The 27816-nt window shown below is 45.4% G+C and overlaps 1 protein-coding gene across 1 annotated transcript in view; it reads right to left on the reverse strand.

Annotated features, from left to right (window-relative positions):
• The window catches only part of LOC147115063 (exostosin-1-like), a 284880-nt gene that overhangs the window by 20085 nt on the left and 236979 nt on the right, over positions 1-27816 (reverse strand). Inside the window, exons 4-9 of the mRNA XM_085993303.1 lie at positions 26017-26136; positions 17347-17479; positions 15807-15925; positions 14498-14593; positions 10054-10143; positions 731-891 (exon numbers count right to left, since the gene is read on the reverse strand). Of these exons, the coding sequence (XP_085849429.1) occupies positions 731-891; positions 10054-10143; positions 14498-14593; positions 15807-15925; positions 17347-17479; positions 26017-26136 (719 nt within the window). The remainder of the gene's footprint in view (positions 1-730; positions 892-10053; positions 10144-14497; positions 14594-15806; positions 15926-17346; positions 17480-26016; positions 26137-27816) is intronic.

The raw sequence follows: 27816 nt of genomic DNA on the forward strand, positions 1-27816 counted from the left end.
ATGTCCAATTGCCTTTTGAAAGTTCCTATGAAATTTGATTCCACCACCCTTTCAGGTCGTGCATTCCAGATCATAACAACAGTCTGTGTGAAATAATTTCTCATTACCCCTCTAGTTCTTCTGCTAATTATTTTAAATCTATGACCTCTGGTTACTGACCCACTTGCCAGAGGAAACAGATTCTCCCTACTGTATCAAAACCCCATATAATTTTGAATACCTCTATTAGGTCGCCCTTTAGCCTTCTCTGCTCCAAGGAGAACAATCCCAGCTTCTCCAATCTCTCCACATAACTGAAGTCCCTCATTCCTGGTATCATCCTGGTAAACCTCCTCCGTACTCTCTCCAAGGCTTTGACATTCTTCCTAAAGTACGGTGTCCAGAATTGTACACAATACTCCAGCTGAGGCCTAACTGAGATTTGTAAAGGTTTAGCATGACTTCTTTGTTTTTGTATTCAATGCCCCTATTTACAAAGGCAAATATCCATACGCTTTCTTAACCGCCTTTTCAACTTGCCCTGCCACCTTCAAAGTTTGTGAATATGTGAATCTTAGTTAGCCTTAAAAGAAAACAAAAAATGTCAGAAAGATACACAACACTGTGCCACAGGGTAGTTGGATAATAACTTGTTGGATTCCCCACATGGTAGAATTCAGTTTGTGGAAAAACATAAATGTTTACTGTACAAGAAAGGGAAGTTAAGAGTCATGTTTTAGTATGCCCATACCTGTGGTAGATAGCAGCACCTGTTAGGACCATGGAGTAATCATTTGTCCATTTAGATGTGTAACCCCATCTTTCCTTTGTGTTGTCCCAAAAATGACTGCGAGCTGGGTATCCCACAATTCTTTCAGGGAAGCTTTGCCACACTGTGAAGGCAAAATCCACCTAAAAAAAGATAAGGCCAAAGTCAACTTTATTACAAAATTAAGATTACACAACTTTCAAAATAATTGAGGAAGAGGAAATGTCAAATGCATGTGCAGGTGATTTACGAGGGCTGTAATGTTTGTCATTTTCATAATTTGTAAAAATAAAGACAACTGTCACTAAACGGCTGTATTAAAATCAATAAACATTCAATCCCCAGGGATATAAATCTGTACAACACATTTAACAGTTTTTTCCCCCTGAGATTGTAGCTAGAATGTGCATTTTTAAATCCAGATGAAGTGTATTCTCTTCTAAGGTTGACTTGAATAATTTATAGATCTATTTCTGTAAATCAGTTCTAACCAGATATATGTGACATTTGATGGCTAATATTTTCAAGATGGAGTGCAAATATAAATTTTCCAAACATAATTGCAAACACAAATTATACACAACAGCATCTCAGACAGAACAAAGCATGGGACATTTATTTAGGTTTTCTTGAACTACAGTAGGGTTTATTTTTAATTGCCCCTGACACATATTGAGTCGAATGGGCCTATATTTTCTGGAGTTTAGAAGAATGAGAGGCGATCTCATTGAAACGTATAAAATTCTTGGAGGGCTTGACAGGGTAGATGCTGAGAGGCTCTTTCCCCTGACTGGAGAGTCTAGAACTAGGGGTCAGTCTCAGGATAAAGGGTCGGCCATTTAGGACAGAGATGAAGAAAAATTTCTTCACTCAAAGGGTTGTGAATCTTTGGAATTCTCTATCCCAGAAGGTTGTGGATGCTCAGTCGTTGAGTATATTCAAGACTGAGATCGATAGCTGGCACGGACTCAATGGGCCGAATGGTCTCCTTCTGTGCTGTAACTATTCTATGATTCTATGATAGATTTTTGGATACTAAGGGAATCAAATGATATGGGGATAGGGCGGGAAAGTGGAGTTTTGGTAGCAGTTCAGCCATGATCTTATTGAATGGCAGAGTAGGCTCGAGGGGCCGTATGGCCTACTCCTGTTCCTAAGATTTAAGTTAAAGAGTAATACTTCATAGAATGATGCGTGAGACCATTTTGTTTCGTGCTGTATTAGATTAAAAACATTAAAAGTTTAAGAGGTTCTGATTAAAAATATATCCACAATCAGTGATCAAAAAAAATGTGGAATACTTTTGGCAATTTAAAAAAACCAAACATATATTTTGTAAAAGTTAATAAATATTGAAAAGCATTGTTTCCTCATTATGATACAATACTGCTGATTGCTAACAGCTCCTTCTCTAATAAACAATTTAAAACATTCTTCTGCACCAATTTCTGAGAGGTACAGTTTCTGTGTATAAACCATACAGACTACAAGGGTCCCTTGGTTGATGCTGACATGAGCCCAGTTAACTGACTGCTGCTAGGGTGCAGTAGGTGGTGTAAATTTGCTGCAGCATCCTGGGTTAGGAAAGGTAACATTGACCAGGGCTTCCATTCCTGGCTGCTGTCCAGTGGCGCCTCCTGGAATGTGGACAATAGCTGAGAAGATTAATCTTGGTTGTGACGCCCTCCACAGTTGATTAGCACTCTTGTCATGCTCACCAACAAGGCAAAAAGTGTGAAAAGTTAGAATCTGTGCATTTTACTTCCTGGTTTGCTGTCTTCAATGTGATTGTTGCTCAGCCTGCTTGATGACATCACTGTTGCTGGGCGCTGGAGATTCGCCTGATTTGGCGCCAGATTCAAACCAAGGTTGGGAAAGGTGAAATTCACGCCACAGATCTTTGTGAGCAGCTGTCTTCGAGGTCAGCGGTGAGTGCCGTCACTTTGCCACTGACGGCAAATTCTGGGCCAATATCCCTCCCATTGCTAAAACCTAACCAATTTCATCTACATGATAATGTCACTCAAATGAGCTATCTTCAAAGCTACCCTGTCAATAGACTTATTGTAATTAAGAAAGAGGATTATGGATTACTAACTTTCTTTTCTTTTGTAATTGTTACATAATAAAATGGTTGCTAGAATTTACAAGTTACTCTCCAATAATTGATTATTGTAATTACCCAGAGAAATCAACACATCATTAAATTTAAATGGAAAAGTTTTTTTGTTGTTGCTGCTGTTCCCTCCAAAAACTTTTTTAAAATAATCTTCTCGTGGAAAGAATACACGATGATGGTGACTTATATGCTTGTAAGTACCGTCTTGGTTAAACTAAGTACCCCCCATTTACACCTCTTCTACACCCATCTTTTGTTTCTTTACTTGTCCCATTACCATCTCCTTTTGCTTTGTACAATCATACCTTGTGTCATTTAATCTCTTCTGCCTTCCAGCGTATCACAGGCCTTCCCGTTTGTTCTTTCCTCCCCTCCCCTTTTCACTGCTTCTGCACTTGCTTAAAAATCTGTTACATCTCTAACTTTTTCCAGTTCTGGCAAAAGGTCATTGACCTGAAATGATAACTGTTTCTCTCTCCACAGATGCTGCCTATTGCTGAGTATTTCCAACATTTTGTGTTTCTATTTCAGATTTCCAGCATCCGCAGTAATTTGCTTTTGTACTCCTCTTGGTATTAGCTTTGTTTTAAAAAAGTTTTCACATACAAGCAGAATCTAGAATTGAATTATTTTGCTTCTTGCAAATGAGCCACCAGTTCTGTCGCGGTGGCCTGTCCTATTGACATCACTGTATAGGATGGTCATCCACCCAGTAGAATGGAACGTGGCATAATTTTTGTTTTTATCCTTTTTAGCAGTAGCAATCCATTTTGCAGTCACCTGCAGATTTGCAGTGAGCACAAAATACATCCACGTTTTACAAAAAGAATGGTGACTTCCAAGAAAACAAAGACAGAAGAATAAAGAGCTCCAAGGTCATTGACCTGAAATGTTAACTCTGTTTCTCTCCACAGATGCTGCCTGACCTGCTGAGTATTTCCAGCATTTTATGTTTTTATTTCAGATTCCCAGCATCCGCAGAATTTTGCTTTTGTTTTCGAATAAAGAGCTTGCTGGATGAATTAATTAACAAATATATTGCATGGCGCAGTAATGGTCCAAACAGACCACAAGGTCATATTTTTCCTCAGTTACAATTGGCCCTTAGTACCCCTGATGAGGGATAGAAAAATATATCTAGGATTCCTGGTAATTCCTATTTAGTGACCCCACCCCCCCCCCCCCCCTGGTGAAAAGTGTGCATGTAGATGCAAGTGGGAACAGGACTAGGCTCAGCTATGATAGCTTCCCATGATTGAAAATCTTGCTGATGCTCACTGATTTAACTCACAGCTTAAATCTACACCTTTAGGAGAGGAGTGGTGACAACTGGAAAAAGACACAAGCACAACACTGGTCTCCATTTTTCCAGATGTAAATGTTTCTTGATAATCCATGCACACACTGCTTTTAGAGCATCCGAAAACATTTAATCTGTTGCCACTAAAAGTGACTCAGCTTTCCTCTCTTTATCCCTATGCAAGTGGAACGCTCCTTAGAAACTGAAATAGCTGGGAGGGAAAAGGGATGAGAAAAAAATGCATTTGTATCTGTAAGGCCGTCACAGAATCTATTTGAAAAAACTGCTTCCTGCCAATTCTCCCCACCCATCCTGAAGATATTGACTCTTTGCTGGGGTATAGTTGTGTGGTTTACAAGTTACTCTCCAATATCACACCCAAGTGTTCATTAATCATGTGGTAGCCTCAACGGTGAATGTCAGCAGGCTTTTTGACGGTAGGAGACATCATAGCCACGCTCAAACCTGCCCTCATCCGAAAACCACACTTCCAGCAGCAACCAATGGATCGCAATCAGGAGTAGAAACCCTGGATGATTTTCCCCTCTCTAACCAAGAGGCACTGAAGATGAGGCCAATTGTAACACTTGTACTGCAGCCTCGCCGAGACCAGCTAATCCTGTACACACCAGCGATCAAACCTGGGACCTCTGTAGTCTGTACAGTTCAGCTAACTCAATGAACTATCAGAGAAGCAATTCAAATGTTTTTTTAGGAACTATGGCCTAGAAATTCAGTTGTTTGCGCCAGCCACTAGCGCCTTAGGAGGAGGAGATGTGGGGCGCTAGGCGGCTAGTGGCCAGGCGCTGCGCGATCTGCGCCTCTCCCCAACTTCAGTTAAGATTTAGTGGCGGCGCAAAGCCTTTGCGCGCGCTCAGCTGCGCGCGCAGGTCCTGACGTCATTTCATCGTGCAATGCCCTTTGTGTGCCCCAAACCGGAAATTCAGTGGCGCCGGCCTATTGCGCGCCTGGCGCCCCTAGCGACTGGTATAGGGGAACGGTTCCCAGTCACTGCGGGGCGCGGGGGGCGCTAATTAAAGGGCACTCCTCCTGCAGTAGAAATGGCAGCCATTTTGCAACACTCCTTCTTTGTGAGAGACGGATCTTTGCAGAGAGACAAAGGTAGAGAGCTTTCTGGTTTGGCTCAACACTCGCACAGGTACTTGTGGCTTCAGGCCACAGCTTTGCACTTGTCTTTAACTTCAGAGCCATAGCATTGATTGGAAACATATAATGGGGGCTGCAATGGGTGCAAACGTTGGCCTTCTCCATTGCATTCAAAGGGCTCAGAGACGCCGTGAGAGAGTGGCAGTCATCGCCAGAGGGAGAAGGGGCAACAGGCGTCGGCTAAGGAGGCCTTACCCACCCAGGTTATACCGCCAGCAGTTCTCATATCTGAACATGTCTGACGAGCAGTGTGTTCGGAGGCTGCGATTCCGAAGGGCGGTGGTCACTGAGATCTGCCACCTGCTTCGCGGAGATCTGCAGCCACAGCTGAGGAGCAGGACGTCTCTGTCGGTGGCAGTGAAGGTGACGGTGTCTCTCAACTTCTATGCCACCGGCTCCTTCCAATCCGCTGCTGGGGACATTTCCAACATCTCCCAGTTTGCCGTACATTGCTGCATCCGCCAGGTGACCAATGCCCTTTTCAGAAGGAGACGTCAGTTCATCTCCTTCTCCATGGTCCTTGTCAAGCAGCAACAGCGTGCAATGGGCTTTGCAGCATTAGCGGGCTTCCCCATGGTGCAGGGCGCCATTGACTGCACGCATGTGGCTTTGCGGGCACCTCTAGAGCATGCCGAGGATTACCGCAACCGGAAGGGCTACCATTCGCTCAACGTGCAGTTGGTGTGTGACCACAGGCAGATCATCCTAGCTGTCAATGCCCGCTTTCCAGGCAGCAGCCACGATGCCTTCATCCTGCGCCAGACTTCTGTGGCAGACATGTTCCAGGCCCAGCCTCACCCACGAGGATGGCTTCTCGGGGACAAAGGCTATCCTTTGTGCACCTGGCTGATGACCCCGCTCCGTGCGCCCAGCACCCCTGCTGAAGAGGGATACAATGACAGCCATCAAGCAACCAGGAACCTCATTGAGCAAACAATCGCCGTCCTGAAGCAACGGTTCCGCTGCCTGGATCGTTCCGGAGGAGCCCTACAGTACTCGCCTGAGCGAGTCTCCCATTTCGTGGTCGTTTGCTGCATGCTGCACAACCTGGCTATCCGCAGGACTCAGCCACTGCCACCAGACATTGGAGGACCACCAGAGGAGGAGGAGGAGGAGGAGGAGGACCAGCACAGGAGGGAGGCAGAAAGTGCAAGGGCTGCCCGTCGGCGGCTTATTGAACGTCGGTTCTAGGCCCCCTCTCAGGGAATGGCTTGTAATGGCACAAGATGAATGTAGCCGCTCCACAAGCCCTCAGCCGAGCAGGGCAACCAGGGCTTCCAAAAGAAAGCATGGACAGTGCAACTTAAGAACATTTATTTCTTTGATACCTCTGTGCCCTTCCCACATAACAAACTAATGGAGAGAAGCCCCCCACAAAAACACAAATCGAGCAGTCTCGGCCTTTCAAAAAACACAAATACACCAGTCTCGGCCTTTCAAAAAAACAAATCCACCCTCCCCCTTTAAGAGCTCACCGGCGCCAGAGTGTCTGCCGTCAATCAGCAACTCGCCGCACCTGCGCTGCGCCCGCCCTCGGGGGTTTCGCCCCGGGCCGCTGGCTTAGCGCCTAATGATAGTCGTGCATCGCCTGTTTTAGCGCAGCAGCAACCTCTTGGGGCGATGCCACTGAATATCGGCGAAGGTGGCGCGAAGTTGCGCCAGGCGCAAACTTTAGCGGCCGCCCGGCTGTAGCGCCCCAAACGTGGCTATACTGAATTTCGAGGCCTATATTTGTAAAGTATGTGGAAATACAGTGGAAACCTGCTTAAACAAATTGGCCAATAAAACTTATTTGTTTAGCTGGACTGTTCGACAAAGCTATTTTTCCTTCATCTGCGCTCAAACGGACTCTCCTGAGCTGCTGCTGCCTCCCATTTGACGTATTTTCTGAACCTCATGCCATTGTAATATTACAGCTGAAGTAAACTGTTGCTATGATTTAATCTCAGGGCTCAAAGTATGCATCAGAAGGAGGCCTGGGGCGGGGACGAGGGGAAGCCTGAGGTGGGAAAATCGAAGGGGGGGGCGGGGGTGATTCGCAGAGGGGAAACTAGAGGTGGGAGGAACTTTGATTCCACCAAGAGCTAATGGTAACTTAATGAAATTGCACTGGTGACTAATATTAATACTGGTGAATCGCAGATTCCCATCATAACTAACAGTAATACAATAACATCACTGATAGTTTACATGTAACTGTTAGCAATAGGTCTAATGTTCCGATATCATACCTGTAACTAGTAGTAATCCTATAACCTGCTGATATTCACCCTGCAGTGCACAAGGTACGGTCAGGCTCTCCAGTCAATGTCACTTTTTACAGGCCCGATCTCTCTCCCTATCTCCTTGGACACTGGTTTGGACTACGGTTGTGTTTGAAGGGGACAACTCTGAACTGGGAACTCAGTCAGAGCCGATCTGTACTTGGACTTCACACGTCAAAACTGGGCGGCACAAACAGACCTAAACCAAACCGAGAGATTGCACAAAGGGCAGTGGGCTCAGTGTTTGAGGCAGTTCTCGCAGGGCACACTGTCCTAAACTCAGCTCAGCACCAACATTTTTAAACCACTCTGAGCTTGGACTCAATAAAGGCAAGTTTCATAGAATCATTCTCCCCTGTACCCCCATTCACCACCCTCCCCCCAGATCTTTTTATATTCCTCCTTTTCAAATATATATCCCATTCCCTTTGAAATTAAGTTTTAGTTTCTACCTCAATCGCACACGTATTCCATCGTCTATTAGCCCTCAGTTTAATAACTTTCCTCCTCCTTTCCCTTTTATTTCTTCCAGTGAGAATCTTTATTTTCCATTTTCTAGCTCCCCATTTGTCCAGTAATGGAAATAATCTTTCACGATTTATCCACAGTAAAGTCTCTGTGTTCCACTCACCCCTTTACTGGCTGCTCCTCGCTCAGTGCCGCTCCCACTCAGCACCTCACTGCTGGGAGAAATGCTAGTCCCCACACCCACCCCATCCCCCTCCTTTTCTCCCACAATCTACAACCCCCCAATTCCCTATCTCTCCCCCCGTTCCCCAGTCTCCATCATTCTCCCTGATGCCCATCCCAGTCTCCTCTTCCCCTAACTTTTGAGACCTCCGATTTCAGGCCCCGCAATTTCAGAGCCCTCAGGAGTTCAGAAACTCCCCAAATGCCGCAATCTCTGAGCCTCCCGATTCCCGACTCTGCAGCCCTGTGCGGTCGCGACTCTCTGCGGCGGTGGTTCGATGACGTCAGTGAGCCCGAGGTTTTAATAGCAGCAGTCAATGACATTACAGAGCCAGTGGGGCGTACTGAGGCGGGAAATTTAAATAGCTAATCTCCTGGGCTGCTGGAGGCACAGCTCGGGAGAAGTACCCCCGATTCCGGGAAATTACAGGTCACTCCGGGAGGGTTTGGAACCCTAAATCTCACTCCATTACAAAGTTCAGTTACTGATAAAAGTGGCAGCCCCTGAAATGCAAAAGCCTGATAATATTCCATTGACCACCAATGAAGCTGAACTTTAAAACAGCCGCCAGCCACCCTTGCTCTTCAGTTAAGGGCCTCACTTTGGCCTGGCCTTCACCTTCCTCCACTTGTGCTTCAATTGCTACATCCTGTTCTTCCTCCACTTGGTTCTCATCGTCTGGATATCATAACCATAGAAGTTCACAGCACAGAAGAGACCATATCTGTTCTGGCTCTTTGCCAGAGTTATCCAAATACCAATCCCATACCCTAAAGTACTGTATTTTCTCCTGCTTCAAACATTTATCCACTTTTTCCTTAAAAGATGCAATGGTCTCGGCATCGACCGCTCTGTGAAAAAGCATGCTCCAACAACTCTCTGCATAAAAGGTTTCTCCTAAACTCACTCAATAGGAGATCTAAGAAAATTCTTTGTGCAGGATGTCATTTATCAGGTACAGTATCAGTTTAACCGGGCTTTCACTGCAAGAGTGACGCAGAAATCAAAATAAACCTATAATGAATTGTTCCAAATTTGCTTATCAAAACTAAAAGAAACATTATGATTCATGCAAAGCTCTGCCCATAACTTGTGAATAGCCGAGTCCACTCCTTGTGTTCTCAGGCGGATTATAACCATAATAATTGGATGGAAGCAACGTCATGACTGCCTGCTTGAATTTTGCCACAAGTCCAACTTTGAGCCAACATATTTACAAACCATTCACTCCTCTCCCTATAAACTTATACGTATTAATTTATCATTCCTCAACACAACTTTACTGAACGAGATTTGTTAAGTATACTACATTTGATGACAACATTTCTCATTTATTGCACTGGCACGTGTTTATATTGTAATGCACAAGGTATCGCAGTTGTGTGGGATAGGCTGGATGGACCAGAGGGTCTTTTCCTATCCGTCATTGTTTGTATTTACAGTACCTAGGCAACGAATGTCAGCAGATAATTGTGAACATCGCAGCTGAGCCTAATCCTGACCTCATTCAACATCTGCACAAGTGCTTTCCAGCACAGGACACACAATCAGGAGCAGGAATCCTAGCTGGTTTGTTCTCTCGCCAGCCCAGGTGAACTGAGGCCATTGGAGTGCCCCTATCTGCATCCTGGCTGAGATCCACTAACTCGGTACAGACAGGGATCAAACCTAGGACCTTCTTGAGCTGCAAGACTTTCCAAACTGGGCAGTGCATTTACAACAACTGAGCTAATGGAGAATCTGGTGTACATTAAATATTCTTACCTCAGTGGTAGAAAGAACAGTGTCTTCATCAAGGCTAAGGACTGCATGTGTATTGATGGCATCATACGGAAGAAAGCGGCTGCTCATAACCTGTACATATACAGAAAAACAAAAGTGCATAACTAGTTTTACATCTTCAAGGGTGGTAAACATGAGACAAGTGTAGTCTTATGAAAAGGCCTGATAAATGTTTGTTGTCAAATTGATATTTATCACAGACATTGGATAACATCACCGCTGAAACTACATTGACACATTGCGACACTGATAGTTCTAACTTAAACACAGCTGTGCGTTCTTTCCCTATCTCTAGATGGTACCTTCGTCACACGAAATGCAGAGACAGACTCTACAAATCATTGCCAAATTATTCTAACAAGAGGTAACATGCAACGTCATTTGATTTAGTCTCAAAATGAATGTTTACTAAAGTTAGCAATCATAGGAGTGTTGAAAGGCTTTATATGTTTCCACAACACTCTCCATGGAGGAAGCCATTTGATTCTACAAATTACTGCCTTTGAATTACAATTGCTGTCACCCACAGCTGCGTGATTTTGGGAACCTCCCCTCCACCACCACCAAATTTTAAAATGTATACATCAAATACAAGCATTCTTTTAAAGTTAATTCTCCATAAAGTGCAGGACTCCAGGTGCCACGTTTACTGGATTGATAATAAAGTTTAGTCTCGGCAACATCAAGTCCAAGTTGAGGCACAAGAGAGCCAACAGATTTGGATTTCCACTCTACCAGATATATTCTGGTGCAAACTGGGAAATGGTTATTTTTGATATTTCACATTATTAAAAAAGGTGCACAGAATTTTCAAACAACTTTACTTTTTTTTTAAAGAGTCTAGCCAGAAAGCTCAGTGGTGTAATTTTTCCCAATTTTCTTCAACTTTGCTCTTAAAGAAACTGACTCTTGCTGGAGTATGGTTGTCAGGGCACCGGCAACCCTCTGGTATGCCACCCAGTGGCTGATCTTCTGACCTTATGCAAGCTTAGATGGTGAGTGTAAATGGGCTATTTGACTGTGGACATCACAAACAAGTCCAGTTCTGTTCTCACCTAACATCCACATAAGGAGTGGGAACCTCAATCATTTTCCAACTCCCTAACTGAGGGGCACTAAGGCCACCGAAGCAACTCAATTGCTGGCTATGCTGAGATCCGTTAACTCAACTCAGTGATATTCTAGTTTCTAGGATTTATAATACAATGCCTTTTGTCCACTAGGCCAAACTCTATATTCTAATTCTTGTCAAGGTATCATTCAACAAAGATTCCTTTAATGAAAAGAAGTTTCACTTAATATGGTACAGTAATAAAAATACCCCTGTGAGAAAGGAAAATGTTACCATTTACTTAAGGTTCGAGACAACAGAAGGCAAATTCATGCATATTTATGTATGAATGAAGGACAAAATAATCTCATTCACCGACCCCAGTCCTAGCAGTATTACACTTTGGGGGAAGCATGTTCTGTATAGAATCAGAATGGTTACAGCACAGGAGGAAGCCATTTGGCCCGTCGAGCCCGTGCCGGCTCTCTGCAAGAGCACTTCAGCTAGTCCCACTCCCCCGCCCTTTCCCTGTAGCCCTGCAATTTTTTTTCCTTCAGGTACTTATCCAATTCCCTTTTGAAAGCCATGATTGAATCTGCCTCCACCACCCTTTCAGGCAGTGCATTCCAGATCCTAACCACTCGCTGCGAAAAAAAGTTTTTCCTCATGTTGCCTTTGGTTCTTTTGCCAATCACCTTAAATCTGTGTCCTCTGGTTCTCGACCCTTCCACCAATGGGAACAGTTTCTCTCTATCTACTCTGTCTCGACCCCTCATGATTTTGAATACCGCTATCAAATCTCCTCTCAATCTTCTCTGCTCTAAGGGGAACAACCCCAGCTTCTCCAGTCTATCCACGTAACTGAAGTCCCTCATCCCTGGAACCATTCTTGTAAATCTTTTCTGCACCCTCTCTAAGGCCTTCACATCCTTCCTAAAGTGCGGTGCCCAGAATTGGCCACAATACTCCAGTTGAGGCCGAACTGGTGTCTTATACAGGTTCATCATAACTTCCTTGCTTTTGTACTCTATGCCTCTATTTATGAAGCCCAGGATCCCATATGCTTTTTTAACTGCTTTCTCAACCTGTTCTGCCACCTTCCAACGATTTATGCTCATATACTCCTGTTCATGCACCCCCTTTAGGATTGTACAATTTAGTTTATATTGCCTCTCCTCATTCTTCCTACCAAGTATATGCCAGGGCAAGTGGGAGTTGTGTTCATTTGGTTTCTTTTTACAGAGCGCACAGACATAATTTTTAAAAATGCACTCACTGGTCAAAAAAATGCTTTGTACAACAACAACTTGCATTTATATAGTGCCTTTAAAGTAGCAACATGTCCCAGGGCGCTTCACAGGAGCAATTATCAAACAAAATTTTACACCAAGCCACATAAGGAGATATTAGGACAGGTGAGGTAGGTGTTAAGAAGAGGAGGAGAGGGGTAGAAAGGCAGAGAGGTTTACGGAGGGAATTCCAGAGCTTAGGGCCTGGGTAGCTGAAGGCACAACTGCCAATGGTGGGGCGAAGAAAATTGGGGATGCGCAAGAGGCCAGAATTGGTGGAGCGCAGAAATATCGGAGAGTTGTAGGGCTGGAGGTTACAGAGATAGGGAGGGGCGAGGCCATGGAGGCATTTGAAAACAAGGATGAGAATTTTAAAATTGAGCCAATGTCAGCGAGCACAGAGGTGATGGGTGAACGGCACTTTATGTGAGATAGGATACAGGCAGCAGAGCTTTGGATGAGCTCAAGTTTACGGAGGGTGCAAGGTGGGAAGCCAGCCAGGAGATCATTGGAATAGTCGAGTCTAGAAGCAACAAAGGCATGGACGAGCATTTCAGCAGCAGATGAGCTGAGGCGGGGTGGTGCGGAGACGGTGATGTTGAGGAGGTGGGTGTAGGCGGTCTTGGTGATGGAGAGGAGATGTACAGCAGCTCCAATGTCCTCATAGCACAGCTGAAGTTCTCCAAGTACTTATTTTACAGGAAGAAAATGAGTCCGATTTAACTGGTCAGCAAAATTAAATCTGAAGGAAAAGTGACAAAGAAACATCTCAGTTGATCTGAAATAAAGAAACACAGGAAATCACTAGGGAGTCCTACTTTGCAGCTGCAGGATGTTATTGGAGAGAGACATGAAGGCCATGACATGGATTGTAAAAACTGTCAAACATTAAACTTAAACACTGCTTTGTAGAGTAGATGTGATCATTTTAAATGCCAAATCTGTATTTAATGTTGAACACACCAAAGTACTTACATAATTTATCCTTATCCTATATATACTTGCACATTAAACCAGAATTCATGCTACAGGAAACTTTGTGTTATCCGGAGGCTAAATGTCCGGCAAGCTCGAGCCACCGGCAAAAATCAAGAGCCGTTTTGTTAGGTTTTTTTCCTTCTCGTGGCTTTTTTTTCCAACAGTCAGGCTCTGCAAAGTCTCTGTAGCTTAGCAACAGCTTCAGAGAGACGCTTCCAAGGTACGGGCCGACTGTTTAGAAGCTCTTGCTAAGCAACAGTGTTTGTTGTCAGATACGGAGATGAAAAGCTCCGTATGCTTCAACATTAACGCTGGTGTGTCCGGCAGTTTTGAGGGAACGGCAACAGTTCGGTCCCGTCGGTGCTGGATAGCACAAAGTTTCCTGTATAACTTTTCTAGCAGGGCTTTTGGAACATCCTACATGTGCCAGTAGATCATCATCATTAGGCAGATGAAATTGCAAAAAAATGGGGGCATGTTTCACAGCACTAGGAACGCCAGCATACTGCACTTTTCAATGAAAGCCCTCATGAACCAAGCTACTTTCATATGATCACTGCACAAAAAGCCAAAACATTGATCCACCCACATGTAGTCGTCATGAAAGTCTATGCAAAGCTTTACTTTAAAAAAATAACTTGTAACTAGAATCCTCAGTGCAAGTACTGTATAACAAATTGCTCAGGACACAGACCATATAAACCACAAATATTACTGGGATTGAAATTACTGGGCCCAATGCCAATTGATAGTTTATTTTTTGTAATCCATTGATCCTGATTGTATATCCTCTCTGCATATAAACTTTCACAGTCAGGGTGCTGGGTCAGTATGTGAGCTCGACCAGAGACAAAGCTTTTAAACTGTTTGGCACTCTATTAGCACAGATTCAAGTACACTTTATTCTGATTCACGGGTGTGTCTTTTTTCCCCCATCATAATTTTTTTGGCAAGTAGGTCACAGCTTATATTCCAAAGTACACAAAAAGTTATCAAAGTCAGCAAACGTAATCTCCCCACTCTGTCAATTCATAGGGCAAAGTGAATTGAAGACAAGTATTGCAAGGGAGTAAAAAGTGTGCATCATTAAACATACAAGAAAACTTACTTTATTTTCTCCTTCAATTACCAGTACAGGTACAGTAGTGGAGGGCCAACGGTGTTTGGCTGGCAAAGGTTTGTCACAGTCCCATAACACAATAACCTGCAAACAACCAACCATCATCATGATTAATACAGTCACAGAATTTACATTGCCACTAATTTTGTGCCAATTAAAATGCTCTGTTCCATAAATTTCTATTCATTAAAAACACAATTACTTATTCCAAAATTATATTCTGTCATACATTTTACTTTTAGAATACTTTAATATTTCTCAGCCTTTCACTTACAAACAGGTCACAGAGCTATAGACTAACATCTCAAGTAAAATCATTCCAATTCAAAAGGGGCAACAAAAAAAACCACAAGGGAAAAATTGTTTGATTCTGGTGTGTGTGGTTAGGGCGGTGGGGGGGGGGGGGGGGGGAGAAAATAAAAATAAAACAGTGAACCAAGATTTTTTTGCAAGTCTTCCATTGTCAGTTTACAAGTGGATACTGTGGTGTATGGAGCAACATATAGCTTTACCGTAGAAATGATTTACACATCACAAACAAACAGTGCATTTATCCAGAAAGCAGCCAAACCACACAGACCAGGAAGGTCAAGGTTCGATCCCCAATCGCTGCTGCAATGGTAGGGGTACTAGCTTGGAAGAGGAAAGGAAAAAAACCAAATCCACCCGTATTCCAAATTCTGATCGCTATCTAACCACACCGGCTGGAAGTGGGTGTGTACGTACATTGGGGGAAGACAGACTTGGGTTCAACTGTGAGGACACCACAGTCAAATAGGTTGTTGACATTTACTGTCAAAACTCATACATGAGTAATGGCCAATTAGGTGAGGTACCAGTAGGCACTTGGCACCTGTAAAATTGGACTACAGCAAGGAGTTGATGAGGTAAGGTACCAGTAGGCACTTGGCACCTGTAAAATTGGACTACAGCGAGGAGTTGATGAGGTGAGGTACCAGTAGGCACTTGGCACCTGTAAAATTGGACTACAGCGAGGAGTTGATGAGGTGAGGTACCAGTAGGCACTTGGCACCTGTAAAATTGGACCACAGCGAGGAGTTGATGAGGTGAGGTACCAGTAGGCACTTGGCACCTGTAAAATTGGACTACAGCAAGGAGTTGATGAGGGGAGGTACCAGTAGGCACTTGGCATCTGTAAAATTGGACTACAGCGAGGAGTTGATGACTTCAGAAGGGCAGGGTAGTAAATGGGTGAGGATTTTTATAAAACACAAATCTTCACCAAACCTCTAAAAAGCAAATTTTGCTAAATGTAACAGAAAAATGGTCAGTCTACCTGGGCACAATATTGGGACTTAGCTACTGCTACTAGGAGTTTTAATATTGGCTGTGACTGCGAAACCAGCGGAGTCACTGCATGGATAACGGCAGTAAACTTGGATGAAGGCTTTATACCTGAAACCAAAAACACAGGAGAACCTTAAAAATCAGTGTATGAATTTACAAAACAACTCAGATATATGTACATGTGTTCTACATTTAAGACATGAACCTAACCAGACAGTATGTTTAATAATATATAGTACAGTCCATTAAACCTTGTAGCTAAACACATTAGCATCCCACATTAGGAAATCCAATACAATGGCCCAGAATTTGCTGGAGTGGGGCATTTCGTGGCGTGCCTGATGAGTTAGACTTTTTTCCCCTTTCCCCTTCAGCTCGAAATCTTTTTGCATCACAAATTGCTGTAAGTCTGAGCTGATAATGGTGCAGCTAGGTTAATGAGGCATCAGGGAACTTGGTGACCAATGGGGTCAATAAGGTTATTTCTTAACCACTGAGAAAGAAACAGAGGAACGTCAGAGAAGGAATTAGGGTCAAATCAGGTACAGGAAGAGAAATAAATAGAGGGAAAGAAAAATTGGATTGTGAGAGAGAGAAAAGAGACAGAAAGGAAAAGAAACAAAAAAAAGAACATTTTACTACCTGCTGGAGTGAGACTCCATAGTTTCAATTGTTCCTTTTCTGGGCCAGAAAGGTTGAGTGGCATTGCAGGAACATAAATCTTGTTATTAAAAGGGTTCTTACACTGTTAAGTACCAGTCCGAACGTTTTGCGTTGAGTTTAATTTGTAATTAATGCACAAATGCAGCAATTTCTTGAAACTCACTGGGAGGTTGAAGGCGAGTTCCCGTTTTTACGAGGGTAACGGTGGAGTGGTGCAAATCGTCCAGCCATTTGTGGCAATCCGCAACTCAGGGGATTCTCTTCCTTGCCACAAATTGCTGGACAATTTGCACACTAATAAAACTTGTGCATTAAACTCGCCGTTATTTTCCCTGAAGATTCTGGGCAAATGTAACTGTGAAAGAGCACCACAACATAAAATCACTTATCTACATTATTGTAGCCTCATTTGTAAATAACTATTTAAAAAGGAATTCAATTTTGCAGTGGTCATTCCATAAGTTTGAATCAATAATTATTTTATAATGCAGAAGTTGGCTTCTACCATATTTAGTTATATGCAGATATCCTAAAACATCAAAAATGAGTAAAAGCTAAAGATTGCTACTCTAAGTATTGCTGCATTCATAAAATTCTTCTGAAACTACATCAGTACAGAATGTCAGTGAACTATGAAATTTCCATCTCGGCATGTTTGCCTACCCTGTCAATGCCATACATGGAAGTAATCTAACATTCAGATTCCAATTTATTTTGATGATAATATATGGTTAATGCATTGTATCATTATAAATTTTATACCATAACTAATTATATTTTATACAATAAAAGGTTTCAACAGGAAGTGGATTACCAATATAATCATTTTTTTCAAATAAGCCTGAATTACTTTGCATTTTACTTACCTAGATAAGAATAATAAAACGGAAAATCTCCTAGATGTGTTGAATACTGTGGCTGACTAAACAATCCTCCTGGAGGTTTATTCCAAATTAAGCCATTGCGAGATATATGGTTAAGAATCCTGTCTTGAATTATCTTTAAAAAAAATACACAGTTAGTAATACTAGTGACTTCCTAATAGAGGTTATGATCTGGGGTTGTAATTTACAAACAATGGCGAGTTAACAGTAATTTATTTTTCATATCCACTCAGCGACTGCTGTCTGTTTAGTTTCTAGAACAACTCTGAACAAAGTGTACAGGTGGAATGGTGACACAAATACATTTAATATCTATGCAGCCACAATAAATGTTGCAACATCTAATTTAAACATTGCTTGAAGATGCAACTTAAGTTATCGTGAAAGATAAAAATAAACTACCACAATAAAATATTCAGTAAATTAGTAAAAGTGACGACTTACAAAGGTAAAATAAGTTTTCAGTTTTTTATATGATGGAATAACCCAGTATTTTAAGTTAAGCTATTATACAATCTGTTTCAACAACCTAATGGGCAAAGAACAAAAAAACAGACATTTCCAGCTTCGATTCCCAGTCTACGCTGAATTTGCTTATCTCAGCAAGAGGTGTATTGGGGTGTAACAATTCGGCTCTAGGCCAAAGAGTGGGGGAGGGTAAAGGGAGAGATCAACCATGCTGCTCACTGCTGATTGCTATCCAGTTACACTGCCCGGATAATGGGTCAGAATAGGGTTCTTTTCCACTACGATGCCCCGTCACATCGTTGGGGTTTTACACTAGGTACTTCAGCAGTGGCACCCTGGTTGATATCCCCTTCACCCTTGAGCTTTAAACAGAAGGTTACTTGCTGTAGTTTCAATCCGGCCTAGCCTCCCTGCTGGCTGGCTCAAAACAAACACTTATCACTTAGGCTGCAGGCTGCAAAACTCAAATACCGACTATAGACTGCCCACTTTCTCAGGCAAGCTTACCTATAAAAATACAATCTAAACACCTTTGAAGTTATATACATGATTGCATTTCTCATAATTATATGCGATCCATCAATTTTGGATGGATAGCCAACCTCTAAGTGGCAAAGATGTTTGCTCAATGGGCCGAATGGCCTCCTTCTGTGCTGCAGCCATTCTATGATTAAACATAATGGCCTAGAAATTCAGTATAGCCACTTTTGGGGCGGAAAAGTCGGGCGGCCGCTAAAGTTTGTGCCCGGCGCAAAGTCGAGGCCACTTCGCCGATATTCAGTAGCTTCGCCCTAAGAGTTTGCTCGAGCGCTAAAACTGGCGTTCCACAACTATCTTTAGGCGCAAAGCCGGCGGTGCTGAGCTAAGCCGCCGAGGCCGGGCGCAGCGCAGGTGCGGTCATTTCTTGATTGACAGCAGACACCCTGGCGCCGGCCAGCTCTTAAAGGGGGAAGGGTCGAGTTCGACTGCTGCCACGCCCTGGACACTGCAGCCCTCCAGCTAGGCCTAAACACTGCTGCTGAACAGAAATAGCGCCGGGAAAGATGCAGAAGGCCCGTGAACGAGCGCAGCGCTTCACTGGCCATGATTTGAAGCTGCTGGTTGGGGCTTTGGAGAGGAGACGCAAACACCTGTTCCCGGACAGTGGGAAGAAGCCTGCGACCAGCGTCTACAGGAAAGCCTGGAGGGAGGTCGCCATCAGAGTGACAGCCAACAGCGAGGTCCCCAGGAACTCTGTCCAATGCAGAAAAAAGTTCAATGACCTCACCAGGATTGTCAGGGTGAGTACCCTTTCCAGTGTCCTCCTCATCCTTGCATGTGCACCTCACATTATGGGCAAAGGGACCTGAAAGCCCTAATGGCCAGCCCTCATCCAGCAGCTATGGGACTGGCATGAACATCAATTGCACATTCTGCACTTTACACACTGGCCAAGCTATTCGACCATGGGAGGCAGTGCACACCAGATCAGGGCTCCACACTGGCCAAGCTATTCGACCATGGGAGGCAGTGCACACCAGATCAGGGCTCCACACTGGCCAAGCTATTTGACCATGGGAGGCAGTGCACACCAGATCAGGGCTCCACACTGGCCAAGCTATTCGACCATGGGAGGCAGTGCACACCAGATCAGGGCTCCACACTGGCCAAGCTATTTGACTATGGGAGGCAGTGCACACCAGATCAGGGCTCCACACTGGCCAAGCTATTCGACCATGGGAGGCAGTGCACACCAGATCAGGGCTCCACACTGGCCAAGCTATTTGACTATGGGAGGCAGTGCACACCAGATCAGGGCTCCACACTGGCCAAGCTATTCGACCATGGGAGGCAGTGCACACCAGATCAGGGCTACACACTGTACTTAGAGGCCGTCCTTTCTCTTGCAGGCCAAGCTGGCCCACAATCAGAAGAGCCGGACTGAGACCGGGGGAGGCGGTCCCCAGATCCAGCAGCTCACTGACCTGGAAGAGCGCGTGGGTCGCCGCATGGGAGCCCGGGTGATTGGGCCCATTGCCAGTGGAGATGCCGACCCTGTTCTGGGCACCAATGGTAAGGACATCACCTTTTGGACCTCTCTCGTCCCACTTGCGCATCAGATCTACATCCTTTGCCACTGTCCGACCAATGCGCTGAATGCCACCACTCATGCCTCCCTCGCTGACGCCCTCTCCTCCATCTAAAGCTACTCTTGTCCCTTCCTGCTTTCAGATGGTGAGGAGGAGGTCCCTGAAGCTGCCAGTGACAGCCCCTCAGAAGAGGAGGAGGAGGAAGAGGAAGAGGAAGGCGGCCCATCAGGGGAACCCTCACCCGCGCCAGGAGATGCCAATGTAGGGGACACGTCTTCCGTGGAGGAGAGCGTGGGGGAAGTGTCGGAGGGGAGTGTCGCTCCTGGGACCAGTGGCGTGCAGCAACGCAGGGGGTGTGCGGTTGCTCAGCGGCCTTCTTCCCAGAGGGGTGTAGTTGCTGGGCCCAGTGGCATCCAGCAACGCGGGAAGGGTCGGCCAGCTCGGCGGCCTTCTCCCCAGAGGGAGAGTCCGGCCTCCAGTCCGGTGGCGGTCAACTCCGAGGAGCTGCGCCTCCTCGATCAAATGTCCGTGGACTCGGAGCGCCGGCACACCGAGCTCATGGGGGTTGCGGCACGGATGCCTGAGGCCATCGAGTCCCTGGCTCATAGTGTGGCCGAGTTCGGGGCCTCACAGGCCAGGAGTTTGGAGCTATTCGGGGCAGCACAGGACGCGAGTCGTGCCGAATTCGTGGCAGCACAGGCAGCGAGTTGGGTGGAATTCGGGGCAGCTCACGCAGCGAGTGGGCAGGTGATCAGTGGTGCCGTGCAGTCACTGGCTGGTCTGGTGCAGTCACAGACCAGGGCAGCACGGGCACTCACTGCTGCCACACTCGCTGCGTCAGCCAGGCATCGCCAGGACACCCGCCGCGCTGTAGCAGCACAGCGGTCTGTCGTTCGGCACATTGCAGCGCATGCTGCAGTGCGGGCCCGGGTGAGTGCCAGTGTGTCACTTGACCAGCGGCCGCCTGCCATACGCCAGCTTGCCCCCATTCCTCCAGCCGCCACTGTCACTCCCCCAGTGGAGCTGCCACGAGATGCTGGTCCGACTGATGCTGGCCAGCCACAGCTGCAGCATTCACCAGCCGGCCCCTCGAGGCCCAGACCTCGTCTAGGCCGACCCCCAAGGGCATCTGCCGTGACGACATGTGCCGCTCAGGAGCCTTCCCCCAGCCTTGCAGCAGCCACTGGGCACAGTTTGAGGAGGAGCAGCAGGGCGGCCAGGGGCCGCCAAAGGCTGGACAAGGAATCGCCCTCGCGGGCCAAAAAGTAGAGGGTGTGGGCAAATGTTTGTTTATATTGGGATGGTTGTTTTGTTTCTGGGGATGGTTGTTTTGTTAAGGCCGAGGATGAAGGCCATTTTTGTTTAAATGTTTTGTTATTCCTCCCCAGGTTGTGGGAGTGAGTCATGTGTGTGACTGTTTTTTGGGGGGTGTTGTCTGTTTTTGGGTTTCATGTGGGAAGGGCCCTGAGTTTGTTCAATAAAGCATTTTATTTATTCATATTGTCCATGTTTGATCTTTGAAGTGTTTGTTGCCTTAAGCGGCTGAGGGCTTGCGGAGTGGCTGCATTCATGTTCTTTCGTTGGCACAAGCCATTCCCTGACAGGGGGCCTAGAAGAGACGTTCAATAAGCCGCCGACGGGTGGCCCTTGGACCTTGTGCCTCCCTCCTGGCCTGGTACTCCTCCTCCTCCTCCTCCTCCTGCTCCTCCTCCTGAGGTGGTGCTCCAGCGTGAGGTGGCAGTGCCTGAGTCCTGCGGATAGCCAGGTTGTGCAGCATGCAGCAAACGACCACGAACTGGGAGACTCGCTCCGGCGAATACTGCAGAGATCCGCCGGAACGATCCAGGCAGCGGAACCGTTGCTTGAGGACGCCAATTGTTTGTTCTATGATGTTCCTAGTCGCTTGATGGCTCTCGTTGTATGCCTCTTCAGCAGGGGTCCTGGGCGCGCGGAGCGGGGTCATGAGCCAGGTACACAAAGGATAGCCTTTGTCCCCGATAAGCCATCCTCTTGGGTGAGGCTGTGCCTGGAAGATGTCAGCCACAGTAGTCTGTCGCAGGATAAAGGCATCGTGGCTGCTGCCTGGAAAGCGGGCATTGACAGCTAGGATGCGCTGCCTGTGGTCACACACCAGCTGTACGTTGAGGGAATGGTAGCCCTTCCGGTTGCGGTAATCCTCGGGATGGTCCAGAGGTGCCCGCAAAGCCACATGCGTGCAGTCAATGGCGCCCTGCACCATGGGGAAGTCCGCGATTCTTGCAAATCCCACTGCACGCTGCTGCTGCCTCTCCAGGGTCATGGGGAAGGAGATGAATTGGTGTCTCCTTCTGAAAAGGGCATTGGTGACCTGGTGGATGCAGCAATGGACGGCGAACTGGGATATGTTAGCAATGTCCCCAGCAGCTGATTGGAAGGAGCCGGTGGCATAGAAGTTCAGAGCCACCGTCACCTTCACTTCCACCGACAGAGACGTCCTGCAACTCAGCTGTGGACGCAGGTCTCTGTGAAGCAGATGGCAGATCTCTGCAACCACCTCCCTTCTGAATCGCAGCCTCCTAACACATTGCGCGCCAGTCATGTTGAGATACGAGACCTGCTGGCGGTATTGCCTGAGTGGGTAAGGCCCACGTTGCCGATGCCTGTTGCCCCCTCTGCGTCTAGCCAGGGCTGCCCCTCTAACACAGCGTCTGCGAGCCCTTCCGACATAATCCTGAAACTCAGCATTGACACCTCATGCAGCCCCCATAATATGCTGGCAAACAATGAGATATCAGTGAAGGCGAATTGCAAAGCTCTGGCCGGAAGCCAAAAATACCTGTCCTAGTGTTGGCCCAAAGCAGTAAGCTCCCTTCCTTGGTTTTTTTCAAAAAATCCGTTGCACAAGAGTGATTGCTGCAAAATGCCTGCCCTTTATAGTGCAGGGTAAGTGCCCTTTAATTTGCGCTCCCCGCGGCCCGCTTCGGCTGTGCACCGTGCCACTCCACAGTCGTTAGGGCCGCCCGGCGCACAATGGGCCGGCGCAACTGAAGTTCTGGTTTGGGGCGCACAAAGGGCGTTGCACGAGGAAATGATGTCATAATCCGCGCGCGCAGCAGGGCACGCGCAAAGACTTTGCGCCGGCGCTAAATGTCTACTGAAGTTGGGGCGAGGCGCAGATCGCGCTGCGCCCGGGCGCTAAGTGCCTAGCGCTCGAGATCTACTCCTCCTAAGGCGCTAACGGCTGGCGCACGCAACTGAATTTCTAGGCCAATGGCTCTGGTCAAGTAAACCAGTTTACGCATTAGGCAGCCCATTGTGGTTGCCTTCACCTTGTGAAACCCCCTCAGCCAGCCTGTTTGGGCCCTGATATAATATATATTAATGATCTAGACGAGGGAACTAAATATATCTCCAAGTTTGCAGACGACACAAAGCTGGGTGGGCGTGTGTGCTGTGAGGAGAATGCAGAGAAACTCCAGTATGATTTGGACAGGTTGGGTGATTGGGCAGAAACATGGCAGATGCAGTATAACGTGGATAAATGTGAGGTTATCCACTTTGGTGGCAAAAACAGGAAGGCAGATTATTATATGAACGGCAATAGATTGGGAAAAAGGGAAGTGCAAGGAGACCTGGGTGTCCTTGTGCACCAGTCGCTGAAGGTAAGCATGCAGGTGCAGCAGGTGGTTAAGAAAGCAAATGGTATGTTGGCCTTCATAGCGAGAGGATTTGAGTACAGGAGCAAGGATGTCTTGCTGCAGTTGTACAGGGCCTTGGTGAGACCACACCTTGAGTATTGTGTGCAGTTTTGGTCGCCTTATCTGAGGAAGGATGTTCTTGCCATGGAGGGAGTGCAGTGAAGATTCACCAGACTGATACCTGGGATGGCAGGAATGACGTATGAAGAGAGATTGGGCTTGTATTCGCTAGAGTTCAGAAGAATGAGAGGGGATCTCATTGAAACTTATAAAATTCTAACAGGACTAGACAGACTAGATGCAGGAAGGATGTTCCCAATGGCGGGGGACTCCAGAACCAGGGGTCACAGTCTAAGGATAAGGGGGTAAGCCATTTAGGACTGAGATGAGGAGGAATTTCTTCACTCAGAGAGTGGTGAACCTGTGGAATTCTCTACCACAGAAGACAGTTGAGGCCAATTAATTAAATATATTCAAGAAGGAGTTAGATATTGGCCTAGAAATTCACTTTGGGCCCGCCAGCTGGCGTGCGCCCAAAAGTTAGCGCTGAGCACGGAGCCAGTTGCGCCCGTCAGATATTCAGTTTTTGCACCCCAAGTCGGAACCGGGCGCTATTCCAGGTGTGCCCGCCCCCGCTTGGGGCGCTGAAACTGAATTTCAGCGCTCTAGGCGCCGCTGCGCCACCCGCTGCGGAGCGGCAGGCTGCGGTACTGCAGGCCTCCTCCTTCTCTTAAGGGGGAGGTGCCTGCAACGGGGAGATCGCCGCTGGATAGTGCCGGCAAATGAGTCCGGCACCACGGAGAAGTGCCGGGTTCGCAGAAAGCAGCCGGCAATGCCGCGGGGGGGGGAGGAGGCCGGGGAAGGAGGTGCGGGCAGGCGGCCGCCGAAAAAGCAGCCGGCCGCAGCTCCACCTTAAAGCGCCCCACTAAGGCTACAGTACAGCCCCGTTTTCTGATCGCTGTTTGCGGCCGCTGTGGAAGAGGCGGCCGCAACTAAATATGGGGATCGGGCCGGTATCGGGGCGGAACCGGGGCACTGCGCACACCGATGACGTCATCGGTGCCGGCGCAGCGCTAACGGCTACCGCCGCCATTACCGCTGCGCTGAATATCAGCGCAAACTCCTCTATTGGCGCAGAAGCCCTCTTTGGGCGGTAACTGGCCGCAAAGCTGGCGGCGCCTTACTGAATTTCTAGGCCATTATTTCTTAAGGCTAAAGGGATCAAGGGATATGGGGAGAAAGCAGAGACAGGGTACTGAATTTGGATGATCAGCCATGATCTTATTAAATGGCGGAACAGGCTCGAGGGGCCGAATGGCCTACTCCTGCTCCTATCTTCTATGTTTCAGAGGTAATACCCCATCTGTTGAGAAATACACTGTTGTCTCTGTGGGATTTTAACTCCTTACATGCTGATTCTAGCCTAAAGAATCCACATCCAAAATTTCATAAAGACAAAAGTACATTTTTATCACATGGCCCCACTGACAACTAGCCTGCAGATACTCACTGTCTAGTCTTGTGCATTAACAATACCACTTGGGCATAGTTCTGAAGGGCTGCTGACATTTGTATAGAGTACCCCACCAATTTAGCACTATCAGTAAGGAAAGTTGGGGGGAAAAAAGCATGAGCAGGAGAAATACTTTATTCATATTAAAAACACTTCATAAATTTAGAATCAGCTTTTCACACAGACTTATCAAAGTAGTCTTAAGACTTGTTTCATACCAACTTCAAAATTTAGTAAAATTATCTGTTTAAAATGAATGGAAATGTGAAATCACTGTTTCACATTATGATTCTATGTTGATATGTTCATTATAGTCTCTTAAGGGCAACCCAATAAATACACCAAAGTGGTTTTACACAAGATTCCTGAAGAACTAGAAGTTAAAATATTCAATGCTCTCTTCCATTTAAGTAGTTTGTCAAATATGTATGAGGTAAGGCGCATTGCATATAATTTATTCAGCTGGAAATCTTCTGGGATACAACCCACACATTTATAGCATCATGGCATTTCCAGATTTTAAATGGAGCACCCCCTCCCCCCAGAAAAGTCATCAAAACAGTCAATTATTTTGCATGTTGTATATGTAAAAATGAGGAAATTGTGATGGATTGGATAAGCTTTCCACATATACTGTTGAACTTGCTGTTGGAAAGATTAGTTAAAATCTTCATAATAGACGCAACTTGGTCACGATGAGCAGAAATTAATCTGATAATCAGTTCCATACATCTACCCAAATATGAAAGCTTAAGGTTTAAATAATTTCCAAATGGGTTTTAACACTCACCAAAAACCCACAGCCTCTTAGAATTGGTTCAGAATGTACAAATCCTCTATTACTAATTGCTCTAGGGACATACAACAGTTTTCATTGTTGGATAAAAGGCCAAATCGGCATGTATTAAACCCAAGTCATACTCACTTCTAATGTAGTCAATACTATCCTCTCAACTGAAGAAAAGTAAGCCTCCCATAAGAACTGTGTCTGTTGCCTAAGTGCTAGGATTTTGTCCTGATTAATAGATCTTATGGTTGAAGGTATCTGTAAGAGAAGACAATGAACAATTAGCAATGGCAGAAAATGTGCACCTTTTAATTAAATTTACTAATTGATGAATAAATCTACATGACATTCCGTGAGAAAATCTGCCCAATTTATTGCTTCAGTGCAGTAGTGAATTTGCAAGCCACTCGTGTAATAGTAGACTTGAATCAGGCCTGGAACCAGCACAATACAAACAGCTCAGGCCAGCAAGGACTGTCGAAGCACTGCTTCTTTTCATTGAGGAATTATTTTAAAAGATGTACAGAATTTCAACTTCTGCCCAAGTAAAAACTAAGTCAAACCATTATTGTTTTTAAAAGGTATATGCAGTTATAATTTCCGTTGATTAATCATTTTGTTTTGCTGCTACATTTTTCATTCTAAAATACACAATTTGAAAATGTTATACAAAAGAACACCAAATTTCAGTTTAATTGTTACATGCAACTTTCTGTAATTACTAAATTATAAGCAGTCCCTTTAGTAGCTTAAAACAGTTTGTTGAATGATTCATGCTTTACCTATTTCTTGACATTTCATACAATTAAAAAAAACTTATTATCTAAGCCATTTAAAATGGTTTCCCTGGGGTGTTTCCCATTGAACCGTAGAAGTGGAAGAAAGATGAAGCTTACAAGCAGCAAACCCTGGCGTATTCTGTGAATGGCCAGTTGTACTGTTAATCATAAAAGAAAAAAAAATCAGGGAGTTGCATGCACGGAGGCATGCTGAGAATTGTAGCTTGCAACCTTGTTGAGTCTCTTCAGTGATGGCCTAGGTAACTCCCATCAACTCAAGTCCTAGGCTTCTCAGAGAAGCACATGCCTTTGATGAAAACATTTTAAGACATATTTTAAACAAGAAAATGGTTTTGTACAAGTAAATTAAAAAACTTCCTTGTAATTTTTATATTTTTTGTATTATAATATTACAAACATAGTTCCAGTACTATATTTTATTAGTGAAAGTGCAAAATAGTGGTGATAGAATTTTTAAAAAATAATTGGAGCAACTTCATTAGCTCACCTTACTGGTAGCTTTTGTTCACTGTCCATTGTTGAACAATTGTTTTCATATACCATTAGTATTTTCCCAGTTTAAGTCTATCTGACTTTTTATTGGTATGTTCCGTACTTGTTTAGTTGTGATTAAATTTAGGCCAAATAAGGTGCAAGTGTGACACATCAAATTTGACACCACAGATGTTGCTTGTGGGAAGTTGAATTATATGCTAATCTGCAGAACTATGCAGGTATGACAGCACTATAGGTTGGTATACATCTATTGTCATGTTCTGTTGGGGACAGCAAAATACAATTGACATACATTAAGATTTTAAAAAAGCTACATTTTTAAAAGAGTAACCTGATGTGCCATTTAGGGCTGCGATTCCCCACACAACTGGACTCTGATCTGAACTACTTCATCAGGAGCAGAGGTGAGTGAAGAAAAGAAGGTGCGTCAATCTGGGTGATGCACACAACCGTGTGGCTGGTTAGACAGTAGTATCGGCAGAGGCTGGATTTTCCATCTACTTTTTCATCTCGGCAATATTGTGGTATTTTCAAAATATGGAATTAAAAAAACTGCAAATTGATGTTTAAAAGGGGTCTAAGTCAATGACAAAATAGAATTGATCTAGATCCTTTGACAAGTACTGTATTATGAGGAATGTGT

This window comes from Somniosus microcephalus, chromosome 7 (assembly GCF_052327205.1).
Source record: "Somniosus microcephalus isolate GS21.2 chromosome 7, FLI_Smic_1.0, whole genome shotgun sequence".
Taxonomy (NCBI): Eukaryota; Metazoa; Chordata; class Chondrichthyes; order Squaliformes; family Somniosidae; genus Somniosus; species Somniosus microcephalus.